The sequence below is a fragment of the Carassius gibelio genome, chromosome A10 (assembly GCF_023724105.1).
Source record: "Carassius gibelio isolate Cgi1373 ecotype wild population from Czech Republic chromosome A10, carGib1.2-hapl.c, whole genome shotgun sequence".
NCBI lineage: Eukaryota > Metazoa > Chordata > Actinopteri > Cypriniformes > Cyprinidae > Carassius > Carassius gibelio.
Genome location: NC_068380.1, coordinates 1,428,887 through 1,455,185, shown reverse-complemented (window position 1 = coordinate 1,455,185; position 26,299 = coordinate 1,428,887). Strand labels below are relative to the sequence as shown.

The following is a 26,299-nucleotide window of genomic DNA, read 5'->3' as shown; positions in this document are numbered from 1 at the left end:
GTTGCAGGAGCCGCATGTTAAAGGGTTAAAGCGATACAATGAGCAAAGACAAGGACAAAGCCCAGGGTCAAATGTCAAAAGAAGGGTCACTACTGCAAAAACAATGTTCTACAATGATATTTTAACATCATTATCTATCTTTTTTTTTTGTTACTTTTTTTTTTTTTTTGCCAGGATTTCAAGCGCCATAATAATCTGTCAAAGAAAATAAGGTAATATATATATATATATATATACACACACACACACAGAGAGAGAGATATATCTAGATTAGTAATATATAAATATTATATAATAAATAAATATTATTATAGATTCTTGCACTATAGGATCATAAATTAAGTTCAGTTGAGTGAGTCCAGGCAAATTTAAGGTGCCTCAATTGCAGCAGTTGACAACAGCACTGGCGCTTTATGTAACAAAAGGGCCACAGAGGCTCAGGGGCAGCCGGTGGTGTCAAAGGTCATCACATTTCACATTTTCACCTGCAGATGTGTGACCTCTGGAAGGACTGAGCTATTTGGAAGCCAAATGCATGCAGCTGGATCTCTGAGACTGAATGTACTGCAGCACATCTGGATGATACAAAGCAATCCAGGGCCTCCATTACGGCCCTTGATCTGTATTTAATTCATTTATCTCTGATAGCCTGGACTAATTGTGAAATATTGATCAGTGTTGAATCAATAACTGTGGGTAACTGGTAGGAAAATAAACAACTTGCCGTCTTCTTAAACAAACTTTGAGTTTCAGGTAGCCATGCGATCAGTATACTAGAGTTCAACATACCACCATTAAACACAGTCAAGGGCTTTTCACACTTGAAATGGTCTCTTCTTCATTTCAGTTCATGTGTTTTATGTCACCTTGCCCCTTTCACTCCATCGGGGAATTGACAGATTTTTAACCCTGATACCCAAATACAGGTCCTTTATCTGGGTTTAAGGAAGGTGTTTCATTGCTATATGTTCTTAGTTCCCCTTTGTTGACCAATTAAATGTACGAGCTGTCGACAGAATATGGGATAAGTCTGACTCAGATGAGATTACACAGGACTGGTCTGTATCGTTTACCACTCTGTCAACAGCTTGGTCCTTCATGTTTACTGGGGGACAAATCTATGTCAAAGGTCACAGGACCCTCTGTTGACCCGTTGAACAGATGGAAGCTTTTAGTTTCCCAGGCTGTCAGGGATCCCTCTCCAAGTGTGGGAAAGACTTGAGTCTTCACATTACATCATGGCTCTTAAACACACACACACACACACACACACACATTTTACCACCCCTAAGGAAGGAAGCATTATGCCTTGGTGAGGCACTGAACTTGGTAAACAAATTACAGTAAATTAAAAGTTCTAAAATAAATTGGTGATATATTAAAATTCATTGGCAAAACTGTAAGTGCTGTACATTTGTCAAATTGATTTCTCCTATATTTAGTCAGTATATGCGGATGCTTCACTTCAGTAAAATTTTAATTGTTTTTTTTTATTAATATAATTAGATATATGTTTCATTAATTTAAGAGCAAGTAGTATAATAATAATAATAATCTACCTAGTTCCATCAAAGTTTTGTAAGGTCTTCCATTTTAATTTGACCTTTGAACTCATAACGGTGACCTCTGTCCCAGAGAGAGCAGACCTGTCCAGACTCTGGAGGATGGAATTGATAAGATCATTCAGTGAATTACATAATACGAAGAGTGGGACAGGTAGAAATGGATCCATCATCTCAGTCATGGCCATTGTTTTAGTATGATGACAGGACTTTGCCTTTTTGAGCTATAGAGGTCATCCAATGAGAATTGATCTGAATAGAATCAATTACTAGGTGAAATTGTTCCAGGATCTTTATATAAATAAACGAATGGGGCTTTGAGCTCCAGATTTCTTTGAAAAAGAATATATGCTTTACCTTTTAAATCTGAATGACAGAGTTTGTGCTGTTATATACGGGGGAAATTAAAATACTGTCATTGGAAATGACATGTGTAGTGTCCATATTTCACCTCTGTGGATCATGCAATAGTTATGTATTATTTACTACTATTATATGTATCATGAGCAATTAAATGTATTATTATTTTTAGCATGTCTCTAACAGTTGTGTTTAAATGCATGATGGTAATTTTAAATAATGTATCAAGTTCACGAGTTTGAATAGAGCTTTGCTGCCATCTGCTGTTGAGTATTTGACAAATAATATGCACTTTTACATGCACGTTTCAGTTCCAAGGAAAGAGTGTTTTAATTTAGATGATTTAATCGGTCTTTGGGTCTTTTAGGTTTTTCACCATTAAGTAACATTTGAACTTTCTATTAGCTATTATTTCTCCTATTTGTGACTGGTGTAAGAATGTGTGTGTGTGTGTGTGTGTGTGTGTGTGTGTGTGTGTGTGTGTGTGTGTGTGTGTGTGTGTGTAATTACATTCAAATGTAAACTTAAAAAACTTGAAAATGAACATTTGAATTGTTCCACTGGCAACTAACTGAACAAAAACAAACAAAAAAAAAGTACCAAAATGACTTAAAATCGACCTGAAGTTAAAAAAAGTTAAATATAAATATTTAAATCCTAAAAAATATAAATGAAAATACTGAAAACATATAACACAATTAATAAAACTAAAACTAAACTGAAGAAAATAATAAAAAAATATGAATAAATGCTACAATAGTATGTAAAAACTAAAATAATATTAGTCATGACAGCTACTCTTCAGAAACATAATTTAACCTCAATATTTTCTCTTAATTCCCACATTGTATTTACATTTACATTTTACATTTATGCATTTATCTTACAAAAGAATACGATTTACATTGTACTTGTACAGTGCATTATGCAAACATATTAAAGTACGTAAGATTTAGTCTGTTCTGTCAAAGTCTGAAGCAAAAGTTAGTTTTCCGTCTGTAGATATCAGTTTAAATGAAAGTATGCTATTAAGATGCATTATGCAATAACCACATTTAACAGGCAGGTGGCAGTAAAGAGCAATGGAAGAAACTGTGAATGGATGAGATTCTAATTAATTTAAATTTAATTTAACATAGTTCACTTTTGTATTGGATGTCAACAACGCAGAAAGTATTATACATTTGGACTGAAGCCGTTTTTTTCTATTTACTTCCAGTTTATTTTGTTTCACTATGATAGCCTACTGTATTCACATTTAAATTCATGTTTTTTTTTTCTTCACGCCACTATGTGGTATTTCATACTATCATAATGTAATAGGTATAATAAAAAACAATCTCTTGTTCATTAGTAAAACACTTTGGGTGTACGAGTCTGTGAAGACCTTAGGAAAGCGGAAGAAGGGAGCAGCAAGCGGTCTTATCGATTGCGCATGCGCAGTCCGGTTGTTTTTCCACCAAGCGGAGGTATTAAAGCAGAGTCAGAGCCAGAGCGCAGAGATACAGCTGCATCTTCACATGCAGTTACAGCTAAACTCAATGACTAACAGACAAGTATAGCACTGAACCTGCCTGCAGCCTTTCTGCACGGCACAAACCTTAGATGGTTCATACAAAACATCTGACAGATGATTTGCTCTTTTTATTTTAAATAACTTACAGCTTAGTAAGATTTTCACCATGGTGCTCGGAAAGGTGAAAAACTTCTTTGTCAGCTACGACTGTCTCAATGACAGTAATGTCCCTGTCTTCGCCAGTGGGGACTCTGTCTCGGGTCGGGTGATCGTTGAAGTTACCGGAGAAATCCGCGTGAAATCTTTGAACATTCACGCCAAGGGACTGGCGAAAGTTCGCTGGACCGAGTCACGTAATGCTGGATCCAACACTGCCTACACACAGAATTTCACTGAAGAAGTGGAGTATTTAAACCACAAAGACGTCCTTATTGGACATGATCGAGGTAAGGAGCATTTTTTATTCAGCACTTTTTATTCACGAAAGATGTTTGTTGGACTACAATGACAGATGCTTCTTAGGTTACACTGTGTCTTTTGTTTGCTTGCTTGTCAATTCTGTCTATATCCACTTTTAGTTTTTACTTTGTGAACGATTTAATCCATTGGCATAGGTATAACAAATGAAAAATAAAAATAAAAGAGATACTTAAGAGCCCTTATGCAGATGATGCTTGGTTGAAACGACGTCTTCATTGCTCCTAAAGAGTTCCAGTAATATTATTTAAAAAAAAATCATCTTGAAATAGATATTTAATTATTTAAAATGTATCCTAGCACAATTAATGTTTAAATGAAATTGTCTGTTAGAGAACAAGAGCTTATAAACAAGCCCTTCTGTCCAAAACAACCAGTTAATCGTTTAGTTTAAATGGTTTCTTCGATATCTGTAATTAGCGATTTTCATATCCACATTCTCTTTATAATCATATCGTGACGTGATGTTTTTATTATACGTTACAGTTTCTTATATATACTGTTCTCGTAAGTTTGTAGCCTTTGTTAGAAGCGGTTTAAACCTGTTCAGAAACTGCTGGAGAGGTGGGGGTTGTGCAGACCGAGCCTCTGCTCGCTGATTGGTTGTAGTCAATCTTATCTCTTCGCTGATTGGTGGAAGTGCTCGTGTGCCCACCCGGTGATATCATATCTTTGCCCGAGTGTCAAGACTGCGACCCAACTTATTCGCAATAATCCAGGACTGACTGGAAGTTTATTATAATGTTATATATTGATTCTACACCTTATGCGTCATTCTGCATTTGTTAGAAGTATTTGGGCCAGGTCAATTGTGATAGAACAACTACAACAGCAAGAAAAACAAGTGAATTTGTTACCCATGCCACTGGTCAGCATGACTTTGGTGTCAACTGAAAATATGAGGTCACCATAAATGTAACCTTTATATTCTACAATGTAATATTTTGAGGTATGTTTTTTTGTGTGTGGGTTGTCAAACTGAATTAAATGTACTCTGTAACAACCATTAAAATAGTGGAGTTTGAATGAAGTTTGAATGGAGTTTTAATTATGTCTTTTCTACTAATAAAGGAAGTAAAATTGTATTTATTTGCGTCTTGCGTATTTTTTAAAGTGTCTTTTCTTTTACACCTAAACCACGCTACAGTACACATGTGGCTTCCTTATGGAGGCGTATTCAAGGGAAAAGCATTCCGGTTCAGCCAATCATGAGCCGCCTAGTAATATATGCATGGGGAAATCCGGCAGAGAGATGCTGCTCGCGCCGGTTCAGTCTGGTCTTCTCTAGCTCTTGGCTGCCTTCGAATGACAGGCTCATAGTTATTCAAAGCAGGCTGTGGAACTGCTGAGGTGGCAGTAAAAAGAACAGAGACAGTAATTACACATTAAAAATAACAACGAAAGAAAACAACTGCTTCAACATGTTAATGACAAATTATTCCTGTTTTTATTTATGGCAAAATCTATTAACACAAGTCGTTGAAACTGCTGAGGTGAAAGTGAAAGAATGAACAAAAACTTTAATATCAGAAAATAAACCAAAAACAATAACTGTTAATACAAATTAGTATATTAAGGACTAAATATATATTAGAGCATTACATTTTTAATTAGTATTTTGTTTGTATGTGCATAGATTTTAAGGTTTCACTGATGTGACTTGGGCTATATGTTCACCCTTTTTTATTTTGAAAAGAATAATTTTTTTTGCTGACATTGTTTTAAAATGTTATGTTCTCTCATTCATTGAAAAATTAAGACCATGTGGGTCGTATCTCTGTCTTTGTGTTGTGTTTAGGGGTCTTGAGGAATATTACAGGTATGGTATATTGGTATATCGAATTTTATTCTCCTTTGTTTTAGATGATGACAGCTGCGATGAAGGCTTCACCATTCTTCACTCAGGGCGACACGAGTTTCCCTTCAGCTTCGAACTGCCCCAGATGTAAGTAAATCTCTTGCCTGATTATACAAATATATAAGGTATCAACTGAAATACTTACATAATTTTTTCATTCCTCTTTCCAGGCCTTTGGCGACCTCCTTTGAAGGTAAACATGGTAGTGTGCGGTACTGGGTGAAGGCAGAGCTTCATAGACCATGGCTCCTGCCCATGAAAACCAAGAAGGAGTTCACCGTCTTTGAGCACATTGACATCAACACTCCATTGTTACTGGTAAGATAAAAGCATTTCAAGCCTAATCACCTTACAATGTAAAACAGAATGTTTGCTTGAGCTGTGGTATGATTTTAGAGGTTCTTATATTGTCCTTTTTTCATCTATAGTCTCCTCAGGCTGGCACAAAGGACAAAACCCTTTGCTGTTGGTTCTGCACCTCAGGGCCTGTATCACTAAGTGCCAAAATTGAGAGGAAGGGCTACACTCCAGGTGAGATTATAAATCTGCTTGTTGATGGACAGTTAGCCACCAGTTAACCACTTATTTGAAAGTGTTGTGTTATTTTGCCGCTTGTTCAGATTAAGTCAATTTGATTGATTGTGTTTACAGGAGAGTCTATCCAGATCATCGCAGAGATTGAAAACTGCTCTTCCCGTGTTGTCGTGCCAAAGGCAGCCATCTACCAAACCCAAACCTTCTTTGCCAAAGGGAAGGTCAAGGAGATCAAACAACTCGTAGCTAACCTCCGAGGAGATCCTCTACCATCTGGCAAGACAGAGACTTGGGATGGCAAGATGCTCAAGATCCCACCAATATCGCCTTCCATTTTGGACTGCAGCATCATCCATGTGGAATATTCACTCATGGTGAGTCTACAAACCTTTTGATTCATGAAAAGATGAAGTGCTTGCCAATATCGGCCATGCAACTAACTTCTTGCTTCCCAACAGGTCTATGTGGACATCCCTCGAGCTGTCAACTTGACCCTGAACCTGCCCCTGGTGATCGGGACCATTCCTCTCCACTCCTTTGGCAGTCGCACCTCTTCTGTCAGCAGTCAGTGCAGCATGGCTATGAGCTGGTTGGGATTGCCTGAGAGACCTGAAGGTATGACACAAATCTTAAACTTCTTATCAGGCCCTTTAGATTATGGGTACTCAGTCCTGCTCCTTGAGGATCACCTTCTTTCAGAGTTTACTTCCCAGAGTCTCCAATAAATCCAAAGGAAGATCTCCAGGAGTAGGACTGAGCCACACTGATTAAGATGCCAAAGATGCTTCCACGTCTGTTCGACATGAAGCGATCGGCATGGAAGTCTTTTTTGATCTAACTGTTGATTTTGTCCTCAACTCTTGTAGCTCCACCAAGCTACTCTGAAATCATCACCGATGAGGAGCGACAGAACAACTTGGAGCTCCCAGCTGTGAGGGATGAGATTGAAGGACCACTTTATGCTTACATCCATGAGTTCCGCTTCCAGCCTCCACCCCTGTATTCTGAGGTACATTGAGTCCCCAGACCTTGTAGCTTGTATCTTGCTAATGCGAACTTGAGTTCCTATATTCTGTAACCTCATTCTTCTACCTTGATAGGTTGATCCCCATCCTGAGCAGGTGTGTGACACCATGGACAGGAGACCAGATACCTGTCCATCCCGCTGAAGGAGTGACCACACCTGACCAGTGCTGTCAGGGATCTCTTATCTCTACAACCTCAACTGGGGTTTGTTCTTTCTCCGTGAGGAGACATGAGCGTCCATCTTGGTGACGCAGATGGATATCCACCAGGAAACACTCCCAATCCAGGTCGAGTCCAGCTCAGTGGACTCAAATCCACTGAAGATCTTGAGTGATTCCCTTCCCCCTCCATCCTTGGTGAAAGGGGTACAGACAAGATTTGTCGGAGTAAAACTGTGCCCTTGACACCAAAATGGACTAAACGCAACACCACTTAGTGCAAGAATGGTGTCCAAACATCTCCAGCCTTGTTCTGGATGTGATTCTTCACTTATTTGAATGATTAGACCGAATCATCTCGAAGATTTATTGGTGATCATTGTACTAGGTGCAACAAATAACTCCAACCATCCTGCATCCACTCCCAACAGAATAATGACAGACTGTCTTTTTGTCAATTGTTTGTCATTTCTCAACTTCGAAGAAGTGGCTTTACCACATTGATTTTCTTTTTAAGAAGCGTTTTAAGAACGTCAGAAACTGTAGATGTGGATACATCAATACCTGCTCGAAAGCATTATGGGTAGGATTCTGACATGCCACGTTGCCTTTCTGCTTGAAAGAAACTGCGAGAGCATCAACCTGAACATGGCACTGATTCAAGTGGCAAAAGAAAAGAGACCATTGATGGCGAATAAAGAGGACACTCCTCGAGATTCCTGAAGACATTCCTGAATCAGTCCTAATACTCTTACTGTTACGAGTTACGCAGAGAACCGCACTCCAAAACTCGTTTAGAACCGCGTACTATATGTGCAACTAATAGCTAACTAGACATATTCTTTTATTTTTTATGTACTCTTCTGCCTGTGGCCTGTTGGCATAGGCCTTTTTTTGTTTAAAGACAATTAGCACTTTTCATCAGTTGCATTCAAAGTGCATACCGAAGCTTGACAAACATATGCTCTGACGTTTATATGTGATTCTAGGCATGTTTGTTTACATAAATCTGCTGTTAACAGACAACCTTAGACTAATGAATCAATCTTTGTGGCCTTGGCACAAAAACCATGTTTGTTTTTAATCAGTTTATGGCTGAATTTGTGCGCTGTGCTGACATGTACCTATTAAAAAGGGACTATGTAATTTTTGTGAACTGTATGCATCCTTACCTTGATGTTTGTGTTGGGTCATGGTAAAAATTGTTGCAGTTTTGTTTTGTCTTTTGAGTGTTTTACTTCAGATACTACAAGAACATTCTCAAACATGCACTTACAGGGAATCAAAGAACCCTCATAGAGACTGAATCTGAAATGCATACTGCATATAGGAAGCTTCAGTCAGGCTGGTCCAGAGCTAATTAAACTAGCTTCCATTTTTTTCCATTTCAAGGGTTGATGGGTGATCTGGGTATTAAGCTACTCCCAAATTGAATGGTGCAATATCTGCTGTGTGTTTCCACAGTTTAGTATTCTCGGCTTGTTTCTAACTTTTGTATCATTTTGTAGGTTGTCTGTATGTTTGTCTGTTTTTGCTCCAGTCGGTTCAAATAAATATGCCATTTTATACAACAACTAAAGTTGAATTTTTATTTTATTATTTGTTAGAACTGAATTGAACTTGTTGGAACAAGAACATCAATTTACACAAGAGAGCATGACATATTTGGCAAACACAAATATGAAAAAAAAAAAATGGAAATGAGGTTGTATATCATAGTCGAGGCTATTGCCTAATGCTCATGTCAAAAGAACAAAAAAGATCCAGAGACGGCGGTTACATCATGTGCTCTGCCGTGTCTAGAATTGTGACCCAGGTTTGTGAAACCTGATGGGATTAAATGTAAAACAACACAAAGCCTATATAGACAGACGGGTGTTACATATCCCGAGGCGAGATCTTTAACCAGTTCGCAGTGTTGACAGGCTTCATTGTGGAACATTTCACCACCAGAATTTACATTTTGTTTGCATTTAATTTGTGCAACCTCTAAAGTTGAAAATTTGTGAATGTATTTATATGATTCTACTTCAGTGCATTCAGTTGGCTTCACAGGCATTGACTTCCTTTCAGAGGAAATGTCTTTTCCTGTCTGTCCTCTTGGCAATCCAGCAGACAGGCCATCCAAGGACCAGATGCTGACGGAGCACAAGGAGTTCGTTGTCTGTGCTTACACTGGCCTCATGTGCGCTAGGAACACTTCATATTTTCCACTCCTCCTCCCAGACTCAAATGGAGCAGATGTTTGCTCCCAAGAGCTGTAAGTGGACCACTAACCTACTTTCCCTCTGCTGGTCAGGGATAAAACTGGATCTCTTCAGCTCATTAGAGCTTATTGCTGTAAATGGAGTGTAAAATGCTCAGGTTTACAGCTGGAAATGTCAATTAAATTAAGATATACATCAGAAGATTAATCACTAGGATTACATAGAGTATTAAACAAATTAATTTTAGTACACATTTGCATATGTGAGTATACAGTATATGTAGGTGACACAAACTAAAAGTTTGAAACAAACAACATAAAATTCTGCAACTGGACTTTATTGGACTTGACTACATACCTCATAATCAGTCAAAAGTTTAGTGTATCCATAAAACATTTTAAAACATTCATAATAATAAGAAATGTTTCTTGAGTAGCAAATCATCATATTAGAATGATTTCTGAAGGATCATGTGACACTAAAGACTGGAGGAATGGTGCTGAAAATTCAGCTTGGACATCACAACATTCTAAAATATATTCAAATATAAAAAGTTGTTTTAAATTTTAAATTTAATATTTCACAATATTCCATTTTTACAGTATTTTTGAGCAAATAAATGCAGCCTTGGTGACCATAAGAGACAAAAACATAAAAAAAAATCTTAATTACCTAAAACCTTTAGACGACTTGTTGTCTACTGTAGTATCTTCAACATTTCAATCCGATGCATAAATCGGCCTAAAATCAACACTCTTCCGTATCAGGTAGAACTGGAAGAGAAGTGTTTCTTAACGGAAAGCGGTGGTGATATAACAGCAGCTTCACCCTGGGATAATTTTGACAACTCTTAATAATTCAGGTGTCTCCAGATATGTTCCATAGGCAGCCTACTTTAGGTGATGAACTTGAAAAGACCTGTGACAGGCTGTGTGTGTGTGTGTGTGTGTGTGTGTGTGTGTGTGTGTGTGGCAGGTGTTTACTGCACTGCAGGATTAACCTGTGGGAAACAATTAGCTTGCGTCATCTGCGCTCTGTGTGCAGGGTTTAACCCGCCATACATGCTTCAACACATATCAAAAAGACTAGTGAAGAGAACATATAGCCTACCAGAGTCTAGACAAGCAGATGAAAGAATGAATGTTTTGAATGTTTGGATTTCTTCCAAGATTTTTTTTTTCCAGCTTAAACCTAGCTACCTACAAAACAAAGAAGTCCTAAAACAAATATAATGCATCTATGATATTGCCGCTTTTTTTTCATTCGCAACAGGTGCAAACACTGACGTGAGTGTGAAGCTTCATTCCCCTCTTACATAATGTCATGGATCTAAATATGCATGGAGGACACTTTCATAACTGTAAGGTTATGCCAGAAGCGGCGGGACATGTTTCTAAGAAGGGACGTGCTCTGCGAGTCAGGGATTGTCAGTCAGTCAGTGACGGTGCTGCCAGAGGGGTCAGTAATGACACGCAGCACACCCCGACTTTCAGCTGAGTCAGTGTAACCAGTGGTCAGCAATGCATGCTCCGCCTCCTTTAACAGACATTCTGAAATGCCATTGGTGGAGGAGCGCCAGATCAGCTCCTGATTGGCTGCCACCTTCACAAAGTTTCTAGAAGGATTACACACACATATTTTTAACTTATATAGTCAACTCGACATTAAGAGTTTATGACTATATAAATATAAAATAAATATATTTTTAAATATAATAATAACATTATTATATTTATAATATCTAATACACATTCTATAATTTGCCTTTAGTATGTCCGTGACCCATCAAAAAAAAAAAAAAAAAAAAAACTTTTATGTACTGCAAGCTACAAAAAAAATAAACCTAGCATAAATGTAAAATGTATATAAATCTTATATTTTTATTTAGTCTTTTGATATTTTTGTTGAATTAAACTAAATGCAAATAAAGAAAGAAAGAATATAAATAAAGTAAAATAATAATAATAGCCTAAAGTAAAAAATATAATAATAATAATAATAATAATAATAATAATAATAATAAACTGCAACAAGTAAAGTAAAGACTTGTCAAGTTCTCATATCAGTGCTTTCAAAATGATTAAACATTAAGCAGTAAAAAAAGCAAAGGCAACAATAATTCTTTGTTTCTGGCACCTTTGACACACCATGCAAATGAGTCATGTTTGTATTAAATACAGTGACATTGCGTGCAAGTCTGACTCGCTTGCTTGCAGTTGTTGATACAAGGGCGGCCACTGTGCCAGTGTTAAACAAGAACTGGTTTGGACTGGTCTCTGATGGAGGCGGCCTCAGCAGCAACGTAATAGCTCTGCGTGTGCGCTTGCTTCTTGACACACATACTTGGGAGTGTTGAAATATTTTATCAGGGCACATTCAGGGCTGTGTGCTGTGAAGTGAAGGGCTGTGAAGAGTTCACAGGGAGTGCGGGCCGTACTATCAGTGTCCACGGCTCTCTCGTCTTACAGATCTGACCAGTTCAATCCGGCTTCATTGACTTTTACAGGAGCTTATTTTAACCTGATCCATCCATTCAGCCAACCCAAATTGCTCATGTCTGCTTTGACTGTGCATCTTTGCTGTTTTCCCATAAAAACAGTAATCTATCTATATCTCTCTGTCCATCCGTCCGTGCTATTTTCTTATTGTATAAACACATTCTTTATTTGTTCAGGGTAACTTGTGTGGTTAACCAAATTTGATTGATATTTTTAATAATGCTAATTTTCGTGAACACGTCCTCTGAGAAATACACCTGATTGCTTTAGAAAAGGTTATGTAATGCTGGTTAATTTTGTATTGTGCTCAGCAATGACTGGTACGCCAGACATACACACAAAACGATGTTGATTTATGATCGAAATGTCACATAAGCCAGCACTGTGTCAATATATCACACACATGTCCTGTCAAACGTCATCCAAACCGGAGGGGTCCAGAAGTTATAAAAAAACGATAGATGAAACCACAGATCATTAGTGTTCTAACTAATGTGACACTTGGATATGATTGTAATGTGGCAGCAACATTTCTGCTGCATCTGTAGTTGCAGAGGCTGTAGTGGTGTGTGAGTGAGATATCAGATGTCCACCGTTCAGCTTCGACTGAACGTACAGCAGTAGTCTGTAATCTAGACAGCAGGCATATGTCAAAAAGCTGCAGGCTTCAGATCCATTTCAGACTTTGCAAACAGTCACTGCAGAGAGTTGATGACAGCTTGTGGTTTGGCAGCAGAACAGAACGCTTCCAAACCAGCTCTTGGATGACTTTTAACATGCCTCTTAAATGTGAACGATGACCTTGTGTCAAACTAACTCTAACAGATAAACAGCAAAACGGAAGGGAACGGAAGCCTCCGACAACCGCAGGTCCATGAGAAAAGAGCCCATGAAGGTGTGATGGAAGCTTGAATGCTGAAACGCTTTGGATGGGTTCACTGTAGCACTGGTCTGTGACATGTTCCACTTCAGTAAGACCCGTCTGAAAACATGTCACTGCAGGATATGACAGACAGGATAGGTACAAGTTGGTATTTGTTGCAGTCAATCGCTGGCATGTCAAGTTTGAGTGATAAAGATGCCCTAGGGTTATTTGAAATTAATATTGAACTCAAACTAGCACATTCATAAGAAATGATAAGAGAAAAACATCACTGCACGTACTTACACCTGAATAACTGAATAACAAAAGTTAGTGTTTAATTTATATTTATAATGTCATCAAATAATGCCAATGTAAAAATGTGATAAAAGCGATATTTTGAACTGTTAACATTCAAAACCAACCAGATTTCACCAAAGTAAAGCAAAAAATCATTGCGTCACAATCTTTAGAACAGACTTAAGAAATGAGGATGTGATTACAATTAGTTATGAAATAATTTGTGATAACAGATTAAACAGATTCGATTCTTGTAATTCTTGTAAAGTATTTTGAATTAGACCTAGCCCACAAAAACAGGTGAAAAATAGAAATGTGTAGTTTCTTTGTTTCAGTGGGTTGTAAATCAGTAATAAATACACAAGCCTTACAAAGTTTGGGGTCAGTAGGATTGATATTTTATTATTATTATTTTTTAAGGAAATTATTGTATTCAGCAAAGACACATTAGAAGTGAGCAAAAGTGACAGTTAATACATTTCTAATGTTACAAAAGATATTTTAATTTCAAATAAATACCGTTCTTTTGAACTTTATTAAATAATCCTGAAATAAATATTAAAGCAACTGTATGTAGTTTTATGTGACTTGGGATCTGTTGTGACTGATCCACACTCCGGAACAGAAGGGGGCAGTAATGTACCAATAAGATGGATGCCAACTGCCGTTAAAAAAGAAGAAGTCGCTGCCATAAAGCTTACAGACCCTAAAAATAGACATTTGGAAAGAAAACAGAAGTACCCATCAGAATGATTTTGTAACTGATATTTCAATGTACTGTTTATTTAAGCAGCACAACTGCTTTTAACTTTGACAATAATAAGAAATGTTTCTTGAAGTCAGCATATTAGAATGATTTCTGAAGGATCATGCGACTCTGAAGACTGGAATAAAGATACTGAAAATTCAGCTTCGCCATCATAAGAATAAATTATATTTGAAAGGATGTTCAATTAGAAAACAGTTTAAATTGTTAAAATATTCCACAATATTGCTGTTTTTACTGTCTTGGTGAGAAATGCTATACTCCAAGATGGCTTTGAGGTCAAAACCAGTTCCACCGACTGGTGCTTTTAAAACTGCTGGTTTTAGCTGGATTTTCCAGCAAGGAATCCCTGTTTGTGAGGAGACGAGAGAATCTCAACACAGAAAGTGAGGGGTAAAAAAAACACATCTCCTTTCTCTCAGACGCTCTCATATCTTAAAACAGGAAATGACACGAATCGGCACATTTCACAAGAACAAACTTTGTGTCTTAGATATATGATTGAGGCCTACAGCTCCTTATGCTCTTCTCTGAGCAGGAGACATCATTTCAAAATATCAAAGTGCAGCCTCATTCAAACAGTGCTGCATGCAAACAGAGGCGCCAGTCACACTCTTTACAGACAATGATCTTCAAATGGTGGAACAAGGAAGGAACTGCCTGTGAAAATGCTGCCTACATGGAAAGTTTAAACAAATGAAAGACTGGAGAAAGTGCAGTTTCATTAGTGCGAATGTTTATTTATGTGCTTCTCTCAAGAGAGAGTTTTAGCTTCAGTAAATTGTCTGTAAGAAATCGATCCGCTGTGAGAAATCAATAGTAAAGTGTAGTTACAGTTTCACATTCAGTGACTCCTATTTAGACAGAGCTTATCATCTATGAGGCCGTTAGGTTCATTTGTTGAGCAGACATTTTCAGTCCTGTTTTTCTTGCAAATATTTGGTAAAAATGATGGAGCCATATTTAAAATTTACTGATCAGTTTAAAGACATTAATTGATGGACTGGAGTAGTGTGGTGTGGATTACTTGTGGACTATTGTGACGTTTTTATCAGCTGTTTGGACTCTCATTCTGACGGCACCCATTCACTGCAGAGGATCCATTGGTGAGCAAGTGATGGAATGCTACATTTCTCCAAATCTGTTCTGATGAAGAAACAAACTCATCCATATCCTGTATAGTCTGTGGGTGAGCACATTGTCATGCAGTTTTCATTTTTGGGTGATCTATTTCATTCAAGACACCATTTACTAATGCACCGTGTTGCCTTTAATGTGGTTTTTGTCTGAGCATGTGGTGAAAGCTCCCATTAAAGAGACATCACACACACTTATTTTACTGACGATTGAGGGCTGCTACCTGTAGATTTCTTAAATGCCTGACTTGGTTCAATCAAGAGTGTTCTGCACTGAATCATGAGGCCGTGAGGGCAGCTGCTGGTTGTGGATTGGATGTCAGAGCGGGTGATAATCTTCTTTGGCCATCTCTGATTTTATGTACCTCTGTGTGCGTCAGACAGAAACACAGATGTTATTCTCAATACTGTTGTTGTCCTTTAAATGCACATTTTACTAGCACTCTGATGCCACAATATCCTGATGATGTTTATGTTTTCTGAAATCAGCTGTGCAAGATTGAAATGCTGCAGGTGTTAAAGCTGCTGTAAGCAATTTAAGCCATTTTGCAGATGCAACCACATGCCCACACTTTACACAGACATGTAAGCAAAACCTTTTTTTTTTCTTTTTTGTATATATAGGTCATTGTGATTGCTCATAATACCAGGTTCAATAATATCTGTCAAATAAATAAATGAATATATTAAAAAAATTATATATAAAAAAAGGTATTTTGAAGAATGTTGTTAGCCAAACAATATCAGATCCCACTGACCTCCATAGACAAAAAAATACAATGGAAAACAAAAATGGTTGGTTATCAATATTCTCCAATATATCTTATTTTGTGTTCAGCAGAAGAAATACATACAGATTTGGAATGACTGCCCCTTTAATAATTAAAAATTACATACTGCCATAATTATAGATTTCTAGAGATTGGTAGTAGCCAAACATTTGTAAGACCAAAGCAAAATTTCAGATGTTATATGATTATAGTCTGATGATAAAATATTTTATCATTATTTTATTTTCTCTGAGCAATTGATTTAGATGGCCTTTTATGCACAAGCACATATATAGGCTTTTTGTAAAAATATATATATATATTTTTTTAATCCACCAAAAGCAGGTGTTTTTATGCACATTTTGGGAAAGTCATACATTTTTATGCAATTTTGGAAGTTTTATTAATTTTTTCATGCAAGATCTGTATAATCATGGCTGGTTTTACAGTATCCTTTACTTATAACCACAAGAAAAAGTGGAAGAAGTCTAGAATATTTTTTTCTCTTGTAAACCTTGTCGTGAACCAGATGCCCTGAACCATGCCCGCACTGCTGATCTCAGCACTCACAGCCTTAAAAAAACATACCAGCAGCAACAGAAAGTGAAAGCGGTTGTTCCTTTTTTGCAGCAGGAGTAATCGAGAGAACATCTTGTTCTGCTGTGAAGCAGCGGGCAGGCGTTAAGTGCACAGAGCCAAGTGGGATAGGGGGAGGAGCTTCACACCTGTGTGAATGACACAAAACAAAGCAGGTTTATTTCAGGGCAAAAAAACAAACCGACTCAAACCAGATATCCTATTACTGAGCATCAGCTCCTTTCTCACATCACACAGAATTTGTGCACCATACTTTCACAAGATAACAATACGTCAGAGATGTACATGCATATGCACTCATGCCAGGAGATGCTTGCTTGAATTTGTTATATTTATATGATTTATTTTATTTTATACAGAACGTGTGTATTGAGGGTATAATTTGTAACCTTTAAGCAACCCAGCTAAGAAACAGATGTTCTGAGAACATTTTCTTAAAGTCCCTCTCAAGTGTTCATCAAGGGTTAAAAAGGGGTTTTCAAGCATCAAAACAAAAGTTTAATGAAGCTTTATTTATTTTTTCGTGCATTAGAATGTGTCCTGTTTTTTTTCTGAGCATAAAATAATGACTATCATATAATTTACTGTGATTTACAAAAAACAAAGAAGAAAAACGAAAAAAGAAAAGTCATTCAAACATGTTCCAGAATCATTAGATGGCATTAAGGATCACAGTGGAGGCCCAAAATACTAATTGTCATTTGAAATCTTTACCAATATTTTCCTCTATCCTTCAAACCACTAGGTTTTATCCATTTGTCAGCAATAAGTTTTTAATCATTTAAAATATAATATAATTTTGTATGCTCACATACATTATTCTTTTATATATTTTAATAAGTACAGGTCAGATTAAGTATGTTGAATGGATCAAATGTTTTAGCACAAATCTACAAATCATCAAGAAGTATGTGGATCCTTCATTTTTCATTTGAAGTCATTTGGATGAATGTTCAAAACATGCAGTTTCTTGGTAATTCTTGGTAATGCAAATGTTACAGTAAGGCAACATTCATTCCGTTTCTTTTTAATGTTCTCTGAACATTCTGAAACAAGTAAAGGTAGTATTTTGTTAACATAAATAGAAGAACGTTTGTTCATAACTTTGAGAGAGCATTGTCAGAATGTTTCCAAAGTTCTGATTTACTTCCCTGTTTGCAAGAAAGTCTTTTGCATGCAAACATAACCTCCTGATGTTCACCTTTTTGAGGTCGGGTTGTTCCGTTCTGTGATACGGATATGGGATGACCATTTTGTGCCAATTAATGAGCTGTTCCCTGTCTGGCAATCATCTAAACCTTTTTTCCCCTCATTCATATGCTTTACTTCTTCTTTAATCACTCCCAAATAATTATCTGACAAGCAACCAGATGATTCAAAACTTTCTGACCTATTTGGCAGATTTTACAAAATGATTCAGAGCAAAGTTACTATCCTTTGCGTTAAAGTCAACATAAAATCATATTCACAGCTCTATTTGCTCCAGTAATATGACATATTTTAAGATAATTTTAAGATAAAGTATCACAATTACCTTTTTATTTATTTAATTATTATTATTTTAATATATATTCGATGGTCACAAGCTTCCATACTGGACTCCTCTAATACTAGATTGATTCACTTTTGGGCACTAAAGGCCTTGACTGCTGCATCAGTATTTTGCTTTCTATGTAAACACGCTCATTTTGCACAAATGCAGGTCTTTGCACCCGAATGCAGTTTTCACCATCCTGAGCTATCACAGAAGGTCGGTCAGATGGCACCAGAACAACTGGTCTGTTTTTCTTGGCTTCGGGAGAGATTGGCCAGATCCCAGGATCTCCTGTGGCGTCATGATTTGGAATTGTGTACACACAACATCTGCCTTTCCTTCTTTCTCAGCGAGAGAAAACAAGCGAGAAGCCACATGAGCGCATGTGGTCTTTAACCTTCTGCCACAAGAAAAACATCTCCACATGATTATTGCTGCAGCGGACGGCCCTGTGAAGTCACACGTCCCTCCGATGTCTGGATAAAAACGGCTTCTGAAGGAGCTTTTATGTGACCTCACATAAAGTGTTTGTAAAAAACTTTTTATCCATTTAAATGTATATTACACATTAAAATTAGACATTAAATACCTGATGCACCATCAACTGCACGGCTGCATGACACATTGTCTTCATCATCCAATGAGAATGCAACAACAATGAGGGGGTGTGTCTAGAATCACGCCACCACTGAGCTGAAAGAACAGGTATTTGGGGAGGAGCTAAAGCAGTGTAAGATGTACTGTACTTACTGTAACTCTGGTTTTCCCACCACATAACACAATGAATCAGTAGGATAGACTAATAATGCTAGTCCTTTTACTGTAAGTACTTGACAACCATTGATTACATCTTAAATTGAACATCAAACAAAAAATATATATTCAAACAATTTTAAAATGTAATCATTTGGAAGATGATTTTATGCAAAGACTTTTTATTATATAGTATATATTTTTATCATTTAGTAATCGCATGTATTAAAATATGATTAAATATTGTATATTAATATAATATTAAATATTATAAACTGCATATAATTATTTAATTTGTATGCATACTGTATATTAATAATTATAATAATTTAATATTATATTATTATATATATTCCAGGACATATACTATATCTACAGGACAAATCAACCTTTCTAACTAACGTATCTGTGTAACACATTTCTATAACCTTTATAATAGGCAGATTAAAAAGCAGTCACAGAGTTTTGTCAATGACTTCCTCCATCTCAGAGCAGTACGTCGTATAATTATCTCTTACAACAGCAGCTGTGAAACCTCCGAAGGCTGTCTTCCCTAAATTAATCACACAGACGAAAAAAAAAAAAAAAAACCTCCCACCTTCAAAGAGCCCTTCAGTGCTGAAGGCAGCACCCAGCCGCCGGTCTGAACTAGATAGCTCCAGCCTCAGCAGCATCACAGTAGTTCCTCATCTGCTTTTGTTCAGAATGAGCCAGTCATAGCTCCCCCACAGATGCCTTACAAAGCAGTGCACTACAACACTCTATAAAACTGTTTTAGGCTACATAAAACGTAGTAGTGTGCTTCAAATGACTGGTGGAACACAGCCATACTAGGAAATATTTTTAAAATGATTATAGATAGATAGATAGATAGATAGATAGATAGATAGATAGATAGATAGATAGATAGATAGATAGATAGATAGATAGATAGATAGATAGATAGATAGATAGATAGATAGATAGATATTTTAGTTAATACACAACATCACAACAGTCTAGCAAAACACAAGCTAGTCCAGATGTTCCAGACGTTCGAGGGTCCTGAGATCCTTGCACTGACTGTCACAAGTAGGCTAATGAAATGAATGGACTGTCACATGACCAGCACCGTCCAATAGGAACATTGGGATACACATATCTGTTCTAGTACAAAACTCCAGCAGTGGTCTGTCACCGTGTGCACTAGTACTGTCAGAACTCAGACTTTATGCTTTCTCTTTCGAGACAAGACATCATGTACTTTCCGAAACTCTCTTCCTTGAGTCGGCGTGCATGCAAGAGATCAGCTTGTGATCATGGAAATTGTGCAAAAGCTGAGTTGCCAGCAACCGCTCACACCTTGTGTGTGTGAGTAGCCTAATGATTATTGAGTCTGTGAACAATTCTGTTGTTTTTTTAACAGGACACCTATCAACTGTCAACGGTTGCCCGGAGGTAATCTTTGTCGTCATGGTAACAGACTGTTCAGGGGCCAGTTGCAAGTTCAGCCAAAACATGAAAGCAGGTTTTGCTGCATTCCACTTTAATGATTAAATCCTGCAAGCGTGTTTTGCATGTTTCCCTTTTCTTTGTTTTTCATTTTTGCATGTGCATTTTTTGCAAGTAAGCATGCTTCCATGGTGGATTTGTTTTTCCTGAAGTCAGTATGTCAGATTAAGTTAACTCTTCACCCTATGAGTTTTTCTATGAGGTTAATTAGTACAGCTCATGCACGTCACAGGATTAATCGGTTCAACTTTCAGTTTCAGTCTATAGGGTGTTTTTGTGTGACCTTAAGACCTTTCAAGCTCAAACCCATAACCCCTTCTTGAGACCAGACAGAAACATTTTGTGCTCTTCAGAGGAAGTGGTGAGGGAGCCACCCATCTCACTTCCCTAAACGTGCTGTGAGGATACTGCCACCAGTCATGATAATATAATAAAGTGAGAGAATACTAGTATTCTATACATTAATTACATTACACTGTGAATGTGACAAAACCATATGCAAAGTTTTAAAGAGTTTCTTTGACTCTCTGTTGCAATTCAAGTTAGAAAGGCTCCATGTCAGTGTTGTCATGGTGTAGGGCGTCCTCTATTGGTGATAGACTGTAATCGCCCAAAATCTATTCTTTTTTGTTTTTGCTAACAATTTGCTGTTTAAATATTTTCATTAAAAATTATATTTATCAATATCAAGAGAAAGTAAAAATTAATTAAAAGACAGTTTTATTTCACCAGAGTTTTAGTACATTTTGATTCAATATTGAATCAAATTAATCATTTCTTGCTTTGTATGACGATCTGTAAATCGATGTAATTATTATCATCAGTTTATACTGCATTTACATATATATATATATATATATATATATATATATATATATATATATACATACAGACAATGTACGGTGTAGCCTACTTTCATTAGGAAAATAAAAACACAATAACGTCCTCACTTACCAACCAATTTCATAGGTTAAAAAACAGTTAAAAAAAAACTTTGCCTCCAGTTGTTTAGTAAGGTTTGGAAAATTATTAATTGAAAGCTCACATTTGTCTCACTTGATGATTTCGTTGATTTTTTTCGGTTAACAAATGTGTTAATTTAGTATAACTGTGACATATTCATGTAATGTAATTTGAATGTTCATTACATGATATGTAGTTGTTTTATTTCTTTCTCTGTGTTCAATTGCAACATTTTTCTTTCTTTTTTTCTCTCTCTTTCTTGTGTCTCAGGTCAGAACACAGCCCATTCCCTTTGAAGTACTGGGATAAAACCTATATAATACATCTTTAAACACTAATAATTTACTATCAGTGAGAAAATTTAATAAAACTAGTAAATACAAATCACACACTTGAAGTCTGCCATTCATTTTGATAGCACTTTAGCCTATAGAAGAATACAACCAATAATAACACAAAGTGTTAACACATGTAACTGATGAGGCTATGGATCCAGTGAAAATGAAAATATGCACTGATACAGTGCACAGTAGAAATATAGTAAAAGTGATATGTTATATTAAAAAGTATATGTAGTACAACTTAAAGTGAAGTGAATAATATGAAAAGCGAGTACAACGGTACAATAACATATGAGATATAATAGATTTATTAAATTCTATGTATAATATGAATAATACCATAATAAATAACTGAACAACAATAGGTTAATAATAGCAAGAAGATTATGTAATATAAAGGGTGGAATAATACAGAATAGATAAAAATGAAGAATAAATTAATAGTAAAATAAATAGTAAAATAAAAAAAATTGAAATGTAATTTTAAAATACGAATTATTAATCAAATTAAGACACAACTAATGATACAACACAAAAATATTGTGGACATGAGTTCCAAATTGTTTAATTAATGAGCTCCTAAAGTATAATATATACATGTAGCCTACTCACACACACACACACACACACATTCAGAGGATTTTCTATTTTATATATATATATATATATATATATATATATATATATATATATAATAGAAAATTATATATATACACTCTAAAAACTGCTGGGTTGAAAACAACCCAATTTGGGTTATTTTGACAACCCAGCGCTGGGTCAAAAAGGGACGAACCCAGCGCTGGGTTGTTTTAACCCAACCAGTTGGGTTATCATATTTAACCCAGCCTGCTGGGTTGCCTTTTTTATGGTTTAAAATGACTATATTGCAGGGTTTAAAAAACAGAGCGGGTGTTTTTTTTATCACTGTATTTCAGAAGGAAAACTACTGTATTTAGAAAATGTTCTATATCATTTCGCATATGCTTGATAAGGCAGCGTTTGTGAGCTCAGAGCCGCTCTGCAGCCGTTACCGGAGAAACCTACCTCTCCCGCTCCTAGCGCCTCCTGCTGGCAGAAAATAAACTCGCAGAGTGCAGCCATGTGGGGAAACAATGCATTTCTACGTTAAAATTAACCCAAATTGAGCTAGGCATTAAACCTACAAATGTTGTTCATTTTAAATATCACTTTTACACACAAATAATAATTACCAAAAGGAAAATATTTATTAAAAACAAGAGAAAAGTCAAAAAGTAACATGTTAGAAGAAATGCAGAAAAGGATGGCATTAACAGCAACAGAGTTCATAAAGCATTGAACATTTGATGAATATAACTTAAGATCAAATTGGACTTTGTTCAATTGTATATATTGTATAAAAATATACGAAAACACATACAATAAATTTACAATCACAACATTAACTTCGATATTATAACCTTTAACAGACGCATGTGTGTGTGTGTGTGTGTGTGTGTGTGAAAGAATGTGAGCAGGTGTATGAATGACAGAGTGTAAACTTTTCTACTAAACAACACAGAAAAAGCATTTAACTTTTTTTTTTTAACAAATTATACACTTACAGTTTGTTTCATTGTCCATGAATACAGATCATGCATCACGGTCAATTTTCATGATCTCTTTAGCATAACTGATGTAATCATGAAGAAACCCCATCAGCACAGCATCTGACATCTTCTACATCATCCAGGGCAGCGTCCTCCTTTAAAACCACCGCTGCATCAGTTTAGGGGAAAGAAGATTCTCCTCTCTGACCAGGATTCATCCCAGTCACCGCCTGTTCTTCATCAGTGGCCTAAGAGAAACACATTTGAAAAAATTAAACATTTAATTAAACTATCCATTTTCAGGTAGAGGTGTATTCACATCCGTAAGGATAGGTAAATAATCGGTTTTAAAGTTTCAACACTTTGTGCGGTTGTTTAATGTCTCAGTCCACCACAGCGCTCATGAAGTCTATAATGGCAGCACTAGTGTGAGGACATGCGATATTGTTTGAATAAATATTGCTTTCAGAAAGCTTCTTCACTGAAACATTAAAACAGACATGACATTCACATACCTCACAATATTCATGTACATGGAGGGCTGCTCTTCAAACCGTTAGTTCACCAAATAATTAAAATGTTTATAATTTACTCTCCCCATGTTTTTCCAGACTCATACAAACTCGGTTCATTTTTTGGAAAACATATGAATATATTTTATATTCTCTTTTTGTGTCCTCCATTGCTGGTCTGGGAGACCAATATTTTATTTTGAACATACATGTTTGCTATCATATAATTTAAGATGTATTCATATATAAATATCAGAATTTACTTCTACAATAACTCTATATTTATGAAGCTTGAAAATACTGATTATCTAAACTATAAATGGATTAACAAATATTATGAGAAAAATAAAAATATATTAATTTATGTTGTAAAGACAGACAAAAGTCTTATAGGTTTGGAATGACTTGAGGGCAAGTAAATGATTTTTTGTGTGAACTTTACCTCTAAGAGCGCAGACCAAGAATAATGACTCTCCAAATCAGACAACTCCAAAGTTGGTTTGATTTCTGCAATAAAAAACACAGACATCAATGGTCTTAATGAAATGAGCACGTAATCACACTGTTGTTGCATCAAAATGTGAAGTAAACTGGCAGGAGACAACAGAAAAATTTATTTTCTAAAAATAACTTACATAAAATCTCAAGGGAATGATGATCTCCCATGTCTCTTGCTTTTAACATCTACAAAAACAAAAAACAAACATTATTTTACTCTTAGTAAAAAAACAACAACTGATAACATGAAATTATGAAGTTTACTTGCCTTAAACGATCTTTCCCTCTCTTCAGAAGAAGCTGAGAAAACCACCTCCTCACACAAGCAGACTTGTGTGTCCTTAACTGCAGTTAGTTTGAGTTCTGCAATGAGGGGCATCAATGGTTTCAATAAAATATTAACATATACATACATACATACATATATATATATAAAATCACACTGTTTTTGCATCAAAATGTGAAGTTAACAGGCAGGACACAACAGAAACATTAATTTTCAAAAAAAAAAAAAAAGTAATAATAATTTAACTTACATCAGTCTAAAAAGAATGAAGTTATCTTGTCTCTGGATTTCAACATCTAAAAAAAACACACACATTATTTTAGTCTTAGTAAAAATAAAGATAACTTGATGTTATTCTGAAGTTTACTCTCCTTAAACCGTCTGTCCCTCTCTTCAGAAGAACACCTCCTCCTCATCCTCACACAGGTCTGTGACTCCTCACACAAACAGCTTCTGTGTCTTTAACTCTCAGCGCGAGGACAATGAAGACAGGAGCTGGACAAGTCTGAAACATTACATGTAAAACATACTTTTAACAGTTACCACTTCAACAGCCTCAAAATAATTATGCTAGTCTTTACTACACAATGCCGTTTCCTTTAGGAGACAAACATACATTCAGTTTAACCGCGAAAAAAAAAGACAAATTCAAATGAGCGTAACCGTGACCATAACCGTCTGTTAACGCCTCAAAGAGAACAGATAATGTAAAATCTTATGTAAATATGACAAAATACATTCACAGACGTTATATTAAAAGTACATCCTCCGTTCAGTAACGTTACATGAGGCAGTTAAGACCTCCGTGTCCGAGGCGAAAACCGCGTCCGTTTTTTTTATATAACGTTAGATATAACGTTAAGCTCCTTTGTTTCCGCCTTTCATACAACCGGGTAAACAATAAAAGATAACTTTACATTTTGAATATTTAACGTTACTTACCATAGTCTTTCACTCGCTTCTCGCTTCTATCACGCTGAGAAAATGGCGGCTGCTCGCATTGGAGAGACGTACGATTTTGACGTGACGTGCGTGCTCTCCTTCACGTCCGCGTCCTCAACCCACCCCGCTGGGTTAAAAAAGATAGTTATTTTCAACCCAAACTTGGGTTAAAACATCCCAAAGTCCTACCCAACGGCCTCAACCCAGCAGTTGGGTTGAAAAAACAACCCAGCGTTTTTTAGAGTGTATATATATATATATAAAACACACACACACATTAGTAATGTCAAGCATCGTCAAGTATTATATATATGCTTAACATTTTGTTCTATAATGCACATTAAACACGCTCATGCAGAAAACACACATTTTGAAACAGTGGTTTGTTTTTCGATGTATATATGATGGGCGGCACTTCGGAGCCTGTTCGCGACTCGGTTGATTCAGGTCGGCACTTCGGAGCCTGTTCGCGACTCGGTTGATTCAGATCGGCACTTCGGAGCCTGTTCGCGACTCTGTTGATTCAGATCGGCACTTCGGAGCCTGTTCGCGACTCTGTTGATTCAGATCGGCACTTCGGAGCCTGTTCGCGACTCTGTTGATTCAGGTCGGCACTTCGGAGCCTGTTCGCGACTCGGTTGATTCAGGTCGGCACTTCGGAGCCTGTTCGCGACTCGGTTGATTCAGGTCGGCACTTCGGAGCCTGTTCGCGACTCTGTTGATTCAGATCGGCACTTCGGAGCCTGTTCGCGACTCGGTTGATTCAGGTCGGCACTTCGGAGCC

At 36.5% G+C, this 26,299-nt stretch overlaps 1 protein-coding gene and 4 long non-coding RNA genes across 5 annotated transcripts; 1 reads left to right on the top strand and 4 right to left on the bottom strand.

Annotated features, from left to right (window-relative positions):
* Positions 1-3,413: 3,413 nt before the first annotated feature.
* On the top strand, positions 3,414-9,070 carry LOC128020753 (arrestin domain-containing protein 3-like). The gene is made up of 8 exons (XM_052607395.1): positions 3,414-3,884; positions 5,779-5,860; positions 5,944-6,091; positions 6,202-6,304; positions 6,425-6,681; positions 6,766-6,922; positions 7,174-7,316; positions 7,408-9,070. Exons 1-8 carry the CDS (start codon positions 3,605-3,607, stop codon positions 7,474-7,476), a joined length of 1,239 nt encoding a protein of 412 aa, XP_052463355.1. The 5' UTR covers positions 3,414-3,604; the 3' UTR covers positions 7,477-9,070.
* On the bottom strand, positions 9,053-10,613 carry LOC128020754 (uncharacterized). Its single transcript, XR_008185386.1, has 2 exons — positions 10,371-10,613; positions 9,053-9,829 (listed from the first exon to the last, which is right to left on the bottom strand). It is a non-coding gene; the product is annotated as an uncharacterized LOC128020754 (long non-coding RNA).
* A 3,971-nt stretch (positions 10,614-14,584) lies between these two features.
* Positions 14,585-21,076, bottom strand: LOC128020752 (uncharacterized). The gene is made up of 3 exons (XR_008185385.1): positions 19,513-21,076; positions 16,619-16,755; positions 14,585-15,627 (listed from the first exon to the last, which is right to left on the bottom strand). It is a non-coding gene; the product is annotated as an uncharacterized LOC128020752 (long non-coding RNA).
* A 1,837-nt stretch (positions 21,077-22,913) lies between these two features.
* On the bottom strand, positions 22,914-24,475 carry LOC128020751 (uncharacterized). Its single transcript, XR_008185384.1, has 3 exons — positions 24,425-24,475; positions 24,232-24,296; positions 22,914-23,525 (listed from the first exon to the last, which is right to left on the bottom strand). It is a non-coding gene; the product is annotated as an uncharacterized LOC128020751 (long non-coding RNA).
* Positions 24,476-24,555: 80 nt separating this feature from the next.
* On the bottom strand, positions 24,556-25,775 carry LOC128020750 (uncharacterized). Its single transcript, XR_008185383.1, has 3 exons — positions 25,516-25,775; positions 24,824-25,078; positions 24,556-24,650 (listed from the first exon to the last, which is right to left on the bottom strand). It is a non-coding gene; the product is annotated as an uncharacterized LOC128020750 (long non-coding RNA).
* Positions 25,776-26,299: the final 524 nt, after the last annotated feature.

What these genes read in the sequence shown, in the direction of transcription:
- LOC128020753 (XM_052607395.1), top strand. Translation starts at nt 3,605, where the DNA reads ATGGTGCTCGGAAAGGTGAAAAACTTCTTTGTCAGCTACGACTGTCTC. An exon ending in TCAACACTCCATTGTTACTG is followed by an intron (nt 6,092 to 6,201) that starts GTAAGATAAAAG and finishes TTTCATCTATAG; the next exon opens with TCTCCTCAGGCTGGCACAAA. An exon ending in ATTGCCTGAGAGACCTGAAG is followed by an intron (nt 6,923 to 7,173) that starts GTATGACACAAA and finishes CAACTCTTGTAG; the next exon opens with CTCCACCAAGCTACTCTGAA.